Source organism: Apiotrichum porosum, assembly GCF_003942205.1.
Source record: "Apiotrichum porosum strain DSM 27194 chromosome Unknown scaffold_3, whole genome shotgun sequence".
Classification (NCBI taxonomy): Eukaryota; Fungi; Basidiomycota; class Tremellomycetes; order Trichosporonales; family Trichosporonaceae; genus Apiotrichum; species Apiotrichum porosum.
The window spans coordinates 69,814-84,074 of NW_021167110.1; the positions used below are offsets into that span (position 1 = coordinate 69,814).

At 59.1% G+C, this 14,261-nt stretch overlaps 5 protein-coding genes and 1 non-coding gene across 6 annotated transcripts; 3 read left to right on the plus strand and 3 right to left on the minus strand.

Annotated features, from left to right (window-relative positions):
• Window positions 1–1,877: 1,877 nt before the first annotated feature.
• EHS24_005625 (uncharacterized protein) lies at window positions 1,878–2,121 on the plus strand (the record flags this gene model as incomplete). The annotated part of the gene is made up of 2 exons (XM_028621119.1): window positions 1,878–1,959; window positions 2,021–2,121. 2 exons carry the CDS (start codon window positions 1,878–1,880, stop codon window positions 2,119–2,121), a joined length of 183 nt encoding a protein of 60 aa, XP_028477571.1.
• A 1,662-nt stretch (window positions 2,122–3,783) lies between these two features.
• On the minus strand, window positions 3,784–4,795 carry EHS24_005626 (uncharacterized protein; the record flags this gene model as incomplete). Its single annotated transcript, XM_028621120.1, has 3 exons — window positions 3,784–4,346; window positions 4,395–4,637; window positions 4,702–4,795. 3 exons carry the CDS (start codon window positions 4,793–4,795, stop codon window positions 3,784–3,786), a joined length of 900 nt encoding a protein of 299 aa, XP_028477572.1.
• A 254-nt stretch (window positions 4,796–5,049) lies between these two features.
• Window positions 5,050–6,670, minus strand: EHS24_005627 (uncharacterized protein; the record flags this gene model as incomplete). Its single annotated transcript, XM_028621121.1, has 3 exons — window positions 5,050–5,356; window positions 5,984–6,550; window positions 6,609–6,670. 3 exons carry the CDS (start codon window positions 6,668–6,670, stop codon window positions 5,050–5,052), a joined length of 936 nt encoding a protein of 311 aa, XP_028477573.1.
• Window positions 6,671–7,053: 383 nt separating this feature from the next.
• EHS24_005628 lies at window positions 7,054–7,176 on the plus strand. Its single transcript has one exon. It is a non-coding gene; the product is annotated as a tRNA-Pro (tRNA).
• Window positions 7,177–8,877: 1,701 nt separating this feature from the next.
• EHS24_005629 (uncharacterized protein) lies at window positions 8,878–10,395 on the plus strand (the record flags this gene model as incomplete). The annotated part of the gene is made up of 8 exons (XM_028621122.1): window positions 8,878–8,937; window positions 8,997–9,096; window positions 9,163–9,272; window positions 9,336–9,405; window positions 9,481–9,587; window positions 9,646–9,751; window positions 9,840–10,106; window positions 10,157–10,395. 8 exons carry the CDS (start codon window positions 8,878–8,880, stop codon window positions 10,393–10,395), a joined length of 1,059 nt encoding a protein of 352 aa, XP_028477574.1.
• A 563-nt stretch (window positions 10,396–10,958) lies between these two features.
• EHS24_005630 (uncharacterized protein) lies at window positions 10,959–13,419 on the minus strand (the record flags this gene model as incomplete). Its single annotated transcript, XM_028621123.1, has 3 exons — window positions 10,959–12,400; window positions 12,463–12,745; window positions 12,832–13,419. The coding sequence occupies 3 exons, from the start codon at window positions 13,417–13,419 to the stop codon at window positions 10,959–10,961; spliced, it is 2,313 nt and encodes a 770-aa protein (XP_028477575.1).
• Between the last annotated feature and the right edge of the window lie 842 nt (window positions 13,420–14,261).

The window sequence follows — 14,261 nt, forward strand, 5'->3', positions numbered from 1 at the left end:
ACGATTCGGACTGACATGGTATCCTTCAAGTCTGCGAACCAACCAACACATCTCCGAACCAACCCAGATGCACGGACAGTGTACCCACAGACCTCTTGTAGTATTTTAAAGGGGGTCCGCCAAAACGGGGGTCTTTATGCATTATACAGCACGTTCCACTACTACGAGCAACTATGGTGCAGCAGTCGTTTTGATCATCCGTGTCGATATCCTGTCAATGCCCACACAGCAGATGCTCTACTCCAGTGACCCCCGCGGCCGCAGTGGGGTCAATGCGGGAAAGCCCTACCAGCTCACTTACTACGAGCGGAAAGAAGAGTGCATCTGTAGGGGGTGCAGGTCCATGGCTGCGATCGTCAACGTGAGGACGAGACCGTGTGCCGTAGAATGGTCCTCAAAGTCAAAGTCCACTGTGCCCGAGGTAGCCGTGTGAACCGTCCCCATCTGCAGCACACTTGCATAGCCGGTTTTGGCACACGTTCCCAACGAGCAGTCTGGAAAGGCTACCGTCCAATCTCTAACGGCTGCTCAGCTGGTGCGAACTATGTAACAGACAGCAGCCAGGTCTTCGTATTCGTACGGTGGGCGGACTCTGGGGGAGCATGGTGCTGCATTCCTCACTTTAACAATTCCTTGCTTCCTTTCTTGCCACCCACCGATCTACCAGCGCCTTTCAACCCCAAACACCACTTATGCTCATCTGCCCAGGTGATGCCAGAGGCTACAACTACGGGATGCCGTGCAAACCCTATTACGACGACGACGAGGACCATTGGTTCTGCAGCGTGTGCGGCGGAGACTGGGAGGTGGACAGCGATTCCGATTGAGACACACATCATAGCATGATCGACCTCAGCCCGACTCCCTTATGCATGAGGTAGCGCTCTCAACGACCCAATTCCAGTAGACTCCCACTGATGATCTTGGCATGCGTAAGGAGGGCAACCATGCCATCCCATGGCTGCAAAGTTGGCGCGAAGTAGATGAACGGTGGGCAGTTGTGGCAACGGCCGGAGCATATGGAAGCACCTTGATTTCGGAAGCCACTCGCTCCTTTTCGCACATCGCCCCGCAGTTGACTCGCTTCTTGTTCTGAACGAAAACTCGACTCTGCTCCATGCCAGCAGCTTAAGAGCGGAACTTACCCGCCTCGGCCCCTCTCTTTCTCAACTTTCCTCCACTTCAGTCGACACCTCTACCTCTCTCCCAAGTTTCCACCTCAACCATGCCCGACTCCGACTCCTCTGACGAATGGGCGATGAACTGCCTGGGCGACACCCGCGGCAGAAACTATGACAGTTGAGTTAACCCTCTGAGCCTCTCACTGACATGACAGAGGACTGCGTCCCAGAGTATTATCCTAGTGGGGATTGTTATCGCTGCGTGTACTGTGGCAGGGAAGTGGACGACGATGATGTCTGAGGTGAACCGTGTTCTGTACAACCCATATACGGGACTCGAGTGCAGCAAGTTCTACCTGCTCGCTCGTCGCCAGCACCGCCCTAAGTAGTCCCATGAATTCAATGGAATGGAGCTTGGCATACGCAATCTTAGGAGGGTCAGCCGTAACATACTGTGCTGCAGTGCGACTCTGGCCTGGAAGCAGCGCGGACAGATAAATGAGGCCTGGGGGCAACTTCCCCACATCCCATAGCGCCGCACCTTCACGGAGCGAGAGCGGAACACAACGGAGCAAAGTGTTCGCTCTTTTATCCTAATAGCTGGGAACGGAGAGGCGAGTTCACCGGCTACTGGGTGCTGGTGGTGCAATAGTGTCGCTGACTCCTCTGTTCAGTACAGTACATAAGCCTGTCAAACAGAGACACCGGTTCTGCTCTCCAACCCCCCGCCCCCCCGATCAAGAGACCTGTTGACCAATGCTCGCAGACCATACTGCACCCCGACTCCGTAGTGATTGTGACCCCTGTACAGGGGACGACGACGGCCGAAATGCCGGGAGTGAGTGCCGGAACGGGCACTGCTTGTTCTCTGTTTCAGAGCTGACACTTCCCTTCCACAGACGATTGCGTTCCGGTCCTATGCCCCGTCGACGGCGCATTCTACTGCAAGTGGTGCATGTACGAGATCGACGAGGATGAGGTAGAGAGTGACTCGGACTAGAAAGGAGCAATGAGCAATGCACTGTGTGGCTTCGGTGCGAGTGGCTGTGCCTGAGGCTTGGGGCGACATGCAGCATCCACTCGCAGAGTGTGTTCACATTCTTCGCGTCTCTTCTTCGCGCCATGCTCGGGCCATTCGGACATGCTGCATGCATATATCCACTGCGACCAGATAATGCTCAGTACCACTCGACAGATTCCTCTCCACCTCGATGCTCGTCTGTCCCCCCACCCCGACTCTCCAAACTGTGGAACAGTGCTACGGCGACTGGCAAGGCGTAAACAAAGGCGGTAAGAGACCACCCTCACAGAGACCCGTCTAACCTTCCCTAGGGACGTGCGTACCCGAGCTGTGCCCGGGCACTGTGACCGAACGCTGCATGTACTGCTGGGAGTCGCTGACCGAGGACGAGGACTCGGATTCCGACTAGCGTACTCTGGGTTCGCAGTTACTCCCATGCATGAGTTCATGTACTTTGGGACCGGGGCGTGAAGCGCACTGAACCACTATATAGGCACTCGCCGTGTCGCAAGTTGCACATGGCGGCCAGTTGTGGGTGGTTGATCGTTGGAGCCCAGGAGGTCATTAGACTGAACCGATTTGATTGAATGCCGATTACGCTGTTACTGGACGTCGTCCGCAACCGAGATGGTGGCCATTGTCGCGAGGACAACTACCAAGATGAGTCGAAGGAATCTGACCCGTGGGGAGCGTCTGGACGTGGCTGAGGACCTGGCAGGCCTGGATGTCTCGGGACCCATGACGGACATGCATTGCACGGTGTCGCCGTACAATGCTAGGCAAAAGGAGAGAGCGCTAACGTTTGTAACATTGCATCTGCTCGCGCGCGGGTTTGGTACTGCTGTTGCCTGCAGGACAACATATGTTTACCAACGTGTCGTTATGGGGAAATGTGCAGTTGTAAAACGAGGCTGGTCGGGGGGTGACAGTCGCCACCATTGTGAGCTATGTGGATTCCAAGTATGAACGACTGTGTGCCGTATGGCCACGGTCTTATACATACGTGCGCAGGCAGGCGCCGTGGCCATTGGTACTTCAGGCGCGATGTAATGTGGGAGTGACTTGCCACCAGTTGCGGTGACAACCAAAATAAAGTTATCCGGCACTGTGGAGCCTTCAATACCCATGACACGGTAAAGTCTGCTGACTGAACTGCCACGAGTTCACCGCCACTACACATCGGGTATGTTAGCATCGACGGTACTCGACGGTACAGTCGTCACTGGAGCCGTGACAGTCCCAAGCCCCACGGGTGAGATCACATCCAATTGCGCGAAATGAGCGTCAGGTGAGTTCCTCCATTAGACGCGTTCCTACTGGTGAGGCGGCACCGTGATCCTGTGACCAGCAGCTGCAAGTCACTTGAAGCGCAGATATCACATGTTCCTGGTGCTACCGTTATACCGTCCTGACCACTGCACCGTAACTATTTTATGGTCGTCAGTACATGATTTGAGATCCCAACAATCCGTACCCATCGATTTTGAATGGTAGGGTCACCAAGCACGGCAGAGTACCCCTGCGGGGATTTAGGCCACCAATTGCGACAGCGGTGAGATCAGCAGTTAATACCGACAAGACAAGAGTGACAGAACGAAACAGTCGCCGCTATGCACATGTGGCATTCAGGGTGTACGGCGGCTAGTAGCGACCATGGCCATATGGGTTGTGGTCGTACGGATTGTGGTCGGAATACGGCCCAGGGCTCGACGTCGGACTGGGCGCAATGCTGGTCGGCATATCAAACGCGCCGTCCTGGGTACCGGCCGGGTCGTAGCCCAAGTGAGGAAGCGGGCTGACTGCGCGAGCGGGCGCGCCGTCGGCTGTGAGCAGGCTGGACTGGTAGGGCGTATCCTGCTTGTCGAGGTTGGCATACGGCGCAAGCGGCATGGGGTGGTCAAAGTTGGTCGTCGATGCGTACCGGCCACTGTCGGGCGCCCTCCTGGCGGCCACGAAACCGGTGGCCGCTGCGACAAAGGTCGTAATGACGCTGATGATGAGGAGGTAGCGAGGTATGCCGTGCGAGACGGTTGCGCCGCCGACTTTCTTGACGTCGCCGTAGAGCTGGTTGAACAAGAGTTCCTCCATGATGAGCGAGGCAAACGCGAAGCAGAACGCGAGAATGGAGAGGATCGACGAGCTGAACAGGATGCGCCCGCGACGGTGCTGGACAACACTAATGATGGCCGCAACAAACGCAACGACTGGAAAAGGTCAGCGCTGAGCGTCCACGACCAACGAGATGCACTCACCAGCAGCTATTGGGATGAGGATGAGGTACTTTGTGAGGTACGAGTAGGTGATGTCGAGCGGTGTGCTGTGCCCGCCCTCGCCAATGGCCTTTTGGAACAGTCCATATATGCTGTAACCGAGCTGCGTGGTGCATGGCCTGACGCGAAGGTAGCTATCGCAGTATCCCAGCACGCCAAACGAGTACTGGTGGTACGTGTTGTCGTAGTAGAGGAAACCGGACCTCTGGAGTGCGGGCGAGGTGACTGGACATGCGTCAGCAAAGCAGGGCCTGGGGGGGTGGGCACATGAGTCACAGCCGGCACTCACTGCTACATGCCAGGAGGAGCCCCCACGATATGGAGGCGCATGTTGTGTGCACCAAGCTCAGAACGTCGAACCTCTGTGGGCGTGATGGAGGCATGGTGGTATGGATGGTTGACGGAAAGGCGGTGGTTGCTGTTTGCTGCGGTGCGGTGGTTGTGTGGGGTGGTTGCGCGTTGCTGGGTGGCGACGTGATATTACCATCATTCTGTTTCCGGTCCCCCCTCGTTTCTGCCCGTCCCCGCGACAACGGTTCCTGGAACTGTCCCATCCACAGCACCACGACAGCCACTTCGACACACACGTCTGGCTCATGGCCATCGCCGCAAACAAGTATACCTCACGATCCCATCGCTATCGGGTGCCGAGCTCATGAGCACAAAGCTGCTGACGGGCCATTTGAACCGGGGACTCCGCATTTGTTCCGAAGGGAGGTACGGCACGTCGCGCGCGAGCGTGAGGTGCGGCTTCCATGTCCTGCGGTCGACCCGGAGCCCAAGTGACGGTTCGGCGAGGGCTCGCTGCAGCGCGGCCTGGAACGAAAGCAACGTAGATGGCGGTCTCCTGGCCGACAGATGCAGGACGCCGTTCGCCCAGCGCCCAACTCTGTCCAGCCACAAGGTCGAAGGATGAAAGAACCCAGCCTGCGCTACATTCGACGCTACCGCAGCGACAGCTGGGACTTGGGCTTCTGGCACGTCACCGAGAAACGCCAGTGTGAGGTGATAGTTGTCCTCTGGGACATGGATGCCGGCAATGGATCTGCTGCGGTGCCAGCGACCAATGCCCTGGCGCACCGATGGCGGGCATTCGATTGCGAAGAAGAGGCGAAGCGTGGGCTCGACTGCCATGTGACGGTGGTACTGGTAGTATAGGAGTGAGAGGCGAGGGGGGAGGAAGAAGACAGAATATCTGAGACATGGGTCAAAGATCAGACACGATGGTCCTTCATAGAGTGGGCGCGTCGTTGGGCGCGTCGCTCACGACGGAATCAAATTGTTATCTCTTGGCTCGCTCGGCTAATTCCGAGGATGACTGCTGCGATTCTAGACGCGGGTCGATGCAAGTACCAATGTCAGCCGAGCAACGCAGCAAGGACGCCTTTAGGCAAGTTAGGATGGGCAAAGCTCGAGTTCTCAGTGATCAGTGACCTTGTCTAGGAAGCTACGCCCTTCCTGGGTTGCCAATTGGAATGTCCGTGCCCTCAAAGTGTCATGTATAACTCCAAACACGGTCCACAGATCCACGGTCGACACGTCCGCATGGTACATGGTCACACAGTGCTTACACCCCGGTGTTCTCTGCCTTTACAAGCTGCTCGCTCCATTCTTCTGCGGCATCCCAAATCGCCTTGACCATGTCCCACTTGATGGAATAACGGTTCGTAACGCAGGCCGCGCGACGAGCACGGCCATAAGCCCAGATAAGCGACGAGACAATGCCCTTGAGCTCTGTGATGTAGTTGTGGTCGCTTTCGAGGCTAGAGAGGCGGCTCCTTCCGGTGTCGTTATGATCAGGTGTCGGGAGGGGGACAAGACACTCCATAACCTGCTTGAAGTGCTCAATAGACCAGTCTGGCGTTGTGGCTGCTGTCGCTTCGGCCCACGTGGTGCACTCGACCGCGTGAATGGTGTGGCTGCCGCCCGTGCGTTGGAGAAAGAGCGTATAGTTGGTGATTGTGGTGTTCATCTCCTCCTGCTCGTCCCTAGTCAACAGCCTGGCGGGCTTGACAACGTTCTCGTGTTCCACCGGCTTGGGGATAGCTGGTATAGGGTCTGAGGATGTATTACATGCAGCCTCGTGTCCGTCGCATGTGTCTGCGACATGGATCTGGGAACGAGTCTTGTCTTGAGTACTTTGACAGTCAGGATATGTGCGTTCCGTGGGTCCCCTGACAAATTGACGTCACTGACAGTTCATTGGGACTCTTCATCGCTGCTCTCGTCCCCCTTTTGACCTTTTTGGCTTTTGGCATGACGGGACTTGAAGGTTGGGTAGTGGTAGCGTGCGTGATGTTGCCAGTCAGAATGGAGATTGTAGAGAACAGCTCATTGTCGCAATGAGTCACTGGCGGTCGTCCTCTTCGCCACAGTGGCTTGTCCATGTCTGCTGCAAAGTCCCCTGCGCCTTGCGAGACTGACACAAGGTGGAGTGGAGGCACAGAAGGACGCAAACAGTGTCGAATACGTTGCGCCTTACAGGGCGCTGACAACGTTGTGCACAGTCTCGGTCGATTCAGCTACTCCGCCAGTGCCATAACCTCCGCTTCAACTTGCCATTTCTCCCCTCTCAAGACTGAGGAGCTCGATGCAAGGGCACGCAGCCGCCGCCAATGGCCACAGAATGACCTACACAGCGGCTCTCGTGGTGTAGTGGCTATCATACTTTCTTAGGGTCCAGTACTGGTCTCTAATCCTCTTCGGATTCGTCTCCGTTCTCTAGCTATGGAAGTGGTCCTGGGTTCAAATCCCGGCGAGGGCCCTTGTGGATGCTTGTGTCAACAAGCATCTCCTTTTGCTTTGCTCTGGATGATGCAGAAGGAAGTTACGAGCCGGTCGGTAGAGGAGATGGGATTGACTAGTTGGGCGCAGCGCCGGAGGAAATGGTCCGCGGTAGTGGATCGCCGCCACATCCCATATCCCTAGAACCCGGCCGTGTTTACTGTATATCAGTCAGACTTCTCCTAGTACACGATTGGTGTGCCAATGCGTACCAGATGTACTCTGACCAGGCAGCAGCGCTGGCAGCCCTGCTGCAGGAGGCACCGTGAACACGGAATAGACCGAGCCGATCATCACCAAAGCGGATCTTCCGTGCTCCTGGTCGTCGCTACCGGTGGCTGGAGCAAGCCTGTGTAATCTCTCTCCGTGTCAACATCAGCATGGGGGCGGTTCTCTTCTCCATTGGCTGGCCCATCCACCCTCGGTACGTTTCGTGTTTTCGGTTCTGCCGCGTCGTCGCTAGGTTCGTGTTCCGCTCGCTTCGATGTGATCAAGGCGTCCCCGCCCGTTGCTATTCTTGCCTTTCCTACCGCCGATCATGGTTTCTCCGCCTGCGCAGGACCGTTCAGGTCGCCGCTGTCACCGTATTAAAGTGGAGCATAAGGGGGGATCGCATGGCTGCTGTGGCGTCCAGCGTCCAGTGGCCAGTGGACGCAACCGTCGACACTGCACAGGCAGTCGCAAGCTGTGGGTGCTACTACCCGTTTGGCGGAGGCGGAATATCTCCCGAGTGTGCCTAATTGCTTTCATGGCCTCGATCCCACGCTCGACCGGTGTCGATGGAGACTCACGTTGATGACACCGGAGTGCAGAGTCATGGTGCAAGGCGCTGCCTCCACCTTCGTAGGAAGCCATTATGCAGGTACGGGGTTTGACTCGGGCGCTGATGGACGCGACGTCGACATCCTCGACAGCGATCCGTGAATCGATGTGGACTGATAGCCCTTGTGGCTTTGATGAGTGCCTCCTGATGCTGTCATCGTCGGCTGAGTATCCAGGCGGTTCTGATGATCCCTCTCGGAATCCCTCTCGGATGACACCAACCGACCGGACCGGAGAGGACACGCAGGCAGACGGGCGGCGGTCATGTGTTGAGCGTGCATAACGGGGGGGCTGGCAGGTGAGAGGAGACTGCGGACGCGGACTTCGGTCTCTTGCTTGCGTTGAATGTGCCGAGTGATGCCGAGAGACCTGCTAGGCACCACATACCCCGCGTCATTGGGTGTCTTGGCGCGAACAGCAAAGGCAATGCTGCAGGAGCGAGCGTTTCTCTGCCCGCTGCCCACCTCACACACCAACATTGCGACCTGCAAGCGCATGTGAAGCTGCAGCCGGCGGCCGGGCGCCGCCTCTATGCCTTGCTATGCCCGCTCCTAGAGGGCGACCATCGCGCCGAGGAACTGCCGGCCCATGCTCCGCCTAGTAAGTTTCCCCACAACGATCGTGCGTCCCGTGACCTCGTTATCGCCTGTCGCTTGGCACTTTGCCGGGGGGTCGTGGAACGGGCGTGCCCGCAGACAGAGCACAGAATGCAACGTGTGTTGCGCTGCTGTCAGGTGCCAGACGGCGCCAGCGAACAAGGTATAAGGATCTAGTCCCTCTGCGATTCAGCTGCCCCCGATCCCCCTCGTCTGCCCCAATTCTACCACCTTACACAACATACACTTTCAAGCACCCCAACATGGTCGCCGAAGTTCCCAAGACCTGCCGCGCCGCTCCCGTCGTGGACCTTGGTCCCAACGTGAGTGCCAGCTAGGACCCCGTCGGAGCCGCTGCACAGTCGCTGACCGCGGAACGCAGTACAAGCTCGTCTGCCGCGAGGACTACCCCGTTCCCGAGCCCAAGGAGGGCGAGCTTCTGTGCGAGCTCAAGGTGACGGGCATCTGCCAGAGTGACCACCGTGAGTGCTGGGGTACTGGCCCCACGAGGCGAAGGTTGTCCCTGTTCCTCCGCGCTGACGCTCCAGACTTTGTCTGCGGCGACTGGCGCATCGCACCTGCCCCCGGCGTCGACTGTACCGGCCACGAGGGCGCGGGCTACGTCGCCAAGGTCGGCCCCGGCGTCAAGGGCTGGAAGGTGAGTGCCATCAGGTTGTCAGGTAGCATCACCGCAGTGGCAGTGGCTGACGGTGGGGAACAGGTCGGTGACCGTGTCGGCATCACGCCCGTGGCCAAGACCTGTCACGAGTGCGAGTACTGCAAGGGTGGCTGTGAGTGACCACACAGAGATGGCAGAGGTGGAACTTTAGACCATTTCGGCTGACTCTTCTCTCCCCTTTCCCCAGTCGAAACCCTCTGCCTGAAGATTGAGTACATTGCCGTGCACACCAACGGCACGTACACCCAGTACCCTATTGTGGACGCCTCGTGGGCCATCCACCTCCCCGAGAACGTGAGTGGCAGGTGGATTTCGTGGCGGGAACTGACCTGTCCAGGTCCCTTGGGAGCAGATCGCGCCCTTCATGTGCTCGGGCGGCACGGCATACACTGCTGTCAAGGCCACCGAGTGCAAGCCCGGCGACTACGTCTGCGTGTTCGGTGCTGGTGGTGGTGTTGGTGAGTTTGGCGAAGGAACGATCCTGCTCCTCATGGACGGACGTCTTGTGGACATTGCATCAACAGGCCATGGCTGACGCTGCACCAGGCCACATGGTCGTCCAGTTCGCCAAGGCATTGGGATACAAGGTCATTGGCCTGGACGTCGGCGACAAGTCGGCCGTGGCGCTCGGCGCCGGCGCCGAGCACTACATCGACGTGACCAAGCACGAGGACCTGACCGCCGAGGTGGCCAAGCTCACCCCGCTGGAGCTCGGCGCGCACGCCGCCATCGTCGCGGCTGGTTCGGGCAAGGCGTACGCCGCGGCACCCACCGTCCTGCGCCCGCGCGGCATCGTCGTCGCTGTCGGTCTTCGTAAGTGGCAACTGGAACGTGGCGACGAGGAGCTCGCTGACCATTCCCAGCCGCACTCGGCACTGCCGTCCTCGGCGGCGAGCCTGCCGTGGCGTGCTTCAAGGGTATCCGCTTCCGCGGCATCCTCGTCACCACCCGCCCGGACATGGAGGAGGCGATGAAGTTCCTCGCAGAGGGCAAGGTCAAGGAGCACGTCACGGTGCTTCCCTTCGCCGAGTTCCCGGAAGCGCTGGCACGCTGCGCCAACAGCACGGCAAAGGGTCGCCAGGTTATCGACTTTAACAAGTAGAGACACTGTCCAGATCCACGAAAAGCTGGCCCAGCAGCGACGGCGACGGCGACCGTGGTGGTGGTGGTGGTGGTGGTGGTGGTGGGAGGCAATTGGAACGTTCAGCTTGTAGCTTTGTCGGTCTGTGTGTGCTGTGGGAGAGAGTACAGTAGTGAGAAGAAGTAGGGAGCAAGAATGCAACGAAGTAGTCTCGAACGAGGGAGGGTTGCAAGGCGCCACTTTGGTGCACGAGGACCCGAGCGGTGGCGGTAACGTCCAGTGGCAGCTCATTTGGCTGTATCAGTCTGAGCCGCCACGAACGCTCCTCAAGCTCTCCAAGTACCAAGCAAAGCTGCCAAGCACGCTGCCGCGACAACGAACGGTACAAAGGGTGAAACAGTTATGCAAAATCCCTATTAAAATGATATGTGTGGAGGAACGCGTGCGGGTACAAGACCGAAAGTGGTACACATTATACGCCAATTATCTCTAAGACCAAGAACTGTCCCAGACAACCACCCTCATGCTCTCCTTCTCCCATCTCCCAGCCTCCCTTCCAACCCGCCCAACCCGCATCCTCCGCTCTAAACCTTACGCGCCACAGGCGAGACTTGCGCCGTGAGCGGCGTGGGCGCGGGGACGGGCAGCGTCAACCCGTCTGCGTCGCGCCACACGCCGTCCTCACCCACGCGGCCGTGCAGCCGTGTGTCCTGGTTGGCGTCGATGCCGCGGCGCCACTCGGCACACACCTGCGCCGAGTCGATGAGGATGTTGATCTCCTGCGCGTGGTACCACGAGCTCGCGTCCTGGCGTCCGTTCCCCTGTACGCCAATCTGCTCGTCAACAATCATGAGCTTGATGTGGCACGTGTGCGACGACAACGGCGTGTTCTCCCCCTTGGCCGTGTACCAGTATATCCGGAGGTTGGGGCGCTGCGCCGCCGTGAGCTGCGCGTACATGTACGCCGCGACGGTCTGGTTGGTCGTTCCCTCGGCGGACCCCTCGCCGGCGTCCGAGATGCCCAAGTCGGCGTAGATCTCCACCACGACGCCGCGGCGCACTGCGTCCAGTGCCGCGGCCACTGTGGGGCGCGCGCTAAAGGTAGGGGTCTGGATGAACACGCTGTTCTGGGCAAACTTGAAGCCGGCGAGCCACGCCTGGTTCTGCGGCACATATGCGTCGCCGTGGCCCCGGCGGCCGCGCGGGGTGCGGTTGACAAGGGCAATAGGGAATGGGTCGTGGGGCGCGTGCACCACCAAGGGGTTGAACGGAGTCGCGTCGGCGGAGCCGTTTGGTACCGGCGTCAAGCTCTGGGACGACGTGGTATTGGATGGGGGCCCATTCTCCAAGCCGAGCGTGGCGACCACGGGGACGAGGTCCTTGGGGCCCAGGCTCCCAGAGGCGACGCTGGTGGCGACACTGGTGGGCCGCACGAGTGGGACCGCCGAACCGTTCAGCGCCGACCCCGCGGGGCTCGCTACCCGGCTATGGGAACGGCCAGAAGAACCGATGCTCCTGCTCCTCACAGGCGTAACCGAGTTGAGGGGCGTCGTGTTCGCCGACGGAGCCCGTGACAGACGCAGACGCGAACGCTCGGCCATCGCGGACAGGTCGCCCTTGATCGACACGCCGGCGTGCTCGGTGCCAAACTGGAACCCACTGCGGTCGAGGTCATCCGAGTACTCGGGAGGATTCGCAAGCAATGGCAAGCGAGGGTTGAAAGACCGCCACCAAGCAAGAATGGATGAGTCGTAGATGGACTGCACGATGGGTCCTTCGAGGTGGACCATGAATCCGACGTCGCTGCGGTTCTGGACGTTGTTGCTACTCAGAAGCGCGACCTTGCGGTCGATCACGATTGTCTTTTGGTGGAACGAGCCCACGGGAGGGATGTGGTAGTTTTGCACCTCCAGGTGGACACCTGGGATATCCTGTGGCGCAGGCAAGCCAATGTTCTCGGCCGTGTACACGCTGGGCACGACGGTCTGGTGCGCCTGCCCCTCTTTGGGTACTCCGCGGTCATACACTGAAGACGACGTTAGCAAACCGAGCGCCAGACTGATAAGAAGATAAAATGGGAGCACGCACTGAGCTTCATGACAATCTTGTCGCCACCCCGATCGATGACGCGCTGGGACAGCTCCTTCAGGGCAGTGCTAATCGCGCGCGATGACTCGCTCGCCTCCCACACGTTCGTGGTGAAGAAGATTTCGTGTTCGGCCCGCACAATCATGTCGCAGTAGTGCTGCACAATGTCTGACGAGTGGCTGATGATGGTGACTGGGACGACTCCGCTCTGGCCAACGAGTGACGGCGACACGAGGCCGTTGAGTACATTCTTCTCCAGGGTCAACAAGGCTTGGGCGTAGATCTAGAGAGTGTGGTCAGCGTCGTCGTTTCAAGTGTCGCTACGCTCGCATACCACAAAGCCCGAAAGGGAGAGCACACACAACTCACATTCAGAAACTTGTCGCTGGGCTCGGCGCCGCGCCATTTGCCACAACGACGGACCTCGGCGCGCTCCTTGTCTGTAAGGGGTCTGATCTTGGCCCAATAGTCCTCGGTGGCGGGATCCGCATCCGAGTCGTCGGACATGGTGCGCGAGCTCTCGTTGTCGGAACGGGTCTTGTGTTCCGCCGCAGCGGCAGCGGTCGCACGCTTCGAACGCAAGTTGAGCCGCCCAAGCCACCCCTTGACGCCCTTGAGGGCGGGACCCCCCTTGGGTGTGCTGGTGGAGTGGACGTCCTGCTCGCCGGTCCAGAGCTGGAACGAGCCGCACGCGAGGCCAAAGAGGTGCTCGGCAATGACACGCACGGGGCTGTCGATGGTCGAATTCGCCAGCGCGGCTGTCACGGTGTAGTCTGGCGACGTGCAGTACGCGAACAGCGGCTGTGGGACAAACACGGTGCGCTGGTCCTCACGGCTGGACATGAGATCGCGGCCGCTGCGGACAGACGCGGCGGTACCCGGTGCGCTGGGGATGGCTGGTGGGTCCTCGCGCTGAAGCGCACGCAGAGCTGGCGACTTGGCGACTGGCTCCGCCATGCTGGTGGTGTGGGGGGGCGAGAGAGTGGGTGAGTGAGAGGAGGAATGAGAGATGTGGATGAAGAGTGGTAAATCGATTACAGCCGTTCAAGAAGCCCATCGTAGCGGCGGGTGGAGTAGGGGAGAGGGGCCAGAGGCAGGCCCAATTCAGGGCGGGGAGAGGTATTTGCCAGGCACGGGGCCGCCATCAGCCACCACGTGCCAAAAAATATTGATAAGAATACACCCGGGTGGCAATACACATTGAGTCACACGTCATTAATACGTCAGTCCGTCAGTCACTCACAAGCTCACCTCTCTGCCCACCCAGGTCCGAGACGGAAAGGCGTCGAGAGACTGAGTGGACCGGGAAGCCTGTGGCATATGTCTTGAACGCAGAGCCCCAAAGGCCAAAGGCCAAAGTGGTCGCAAAACAGAGCCCATCTGGCAAAGGGCAGACGTGTCCTGGCCGCGGTGGTCAATTGTTAAGCTGTGGGGTCAGACGGCCAGACGGGCCAGACTCGGAATCGGGGGACTGAGCGGCGCCGGCGTCGCCGCGTCCACAACGGGACCAGACTGCCACCAGACATCGAGCGCTGCAGCACGACCGCCGTCGCAGTCCGGAGGGATGTTGTGGACGTGGATAAGAATGAGAGGGAGCAGGTAGAAGGATTGAGATATTGAGAGAAGAACGAAACAACGAACAAGTCGCGTCGATGGCAGCGTGTGGTTCATCGCTGGACGACGTCATCGCTGATCGCTTATGGGGTCGCCAGGGCAGTGTGCTCCCTTTTGCTGTTGCTTGGCACAACGCACAGCGCACAGCTGCAACCCACAGCAACCACAGCGACCACAGCTAGGCC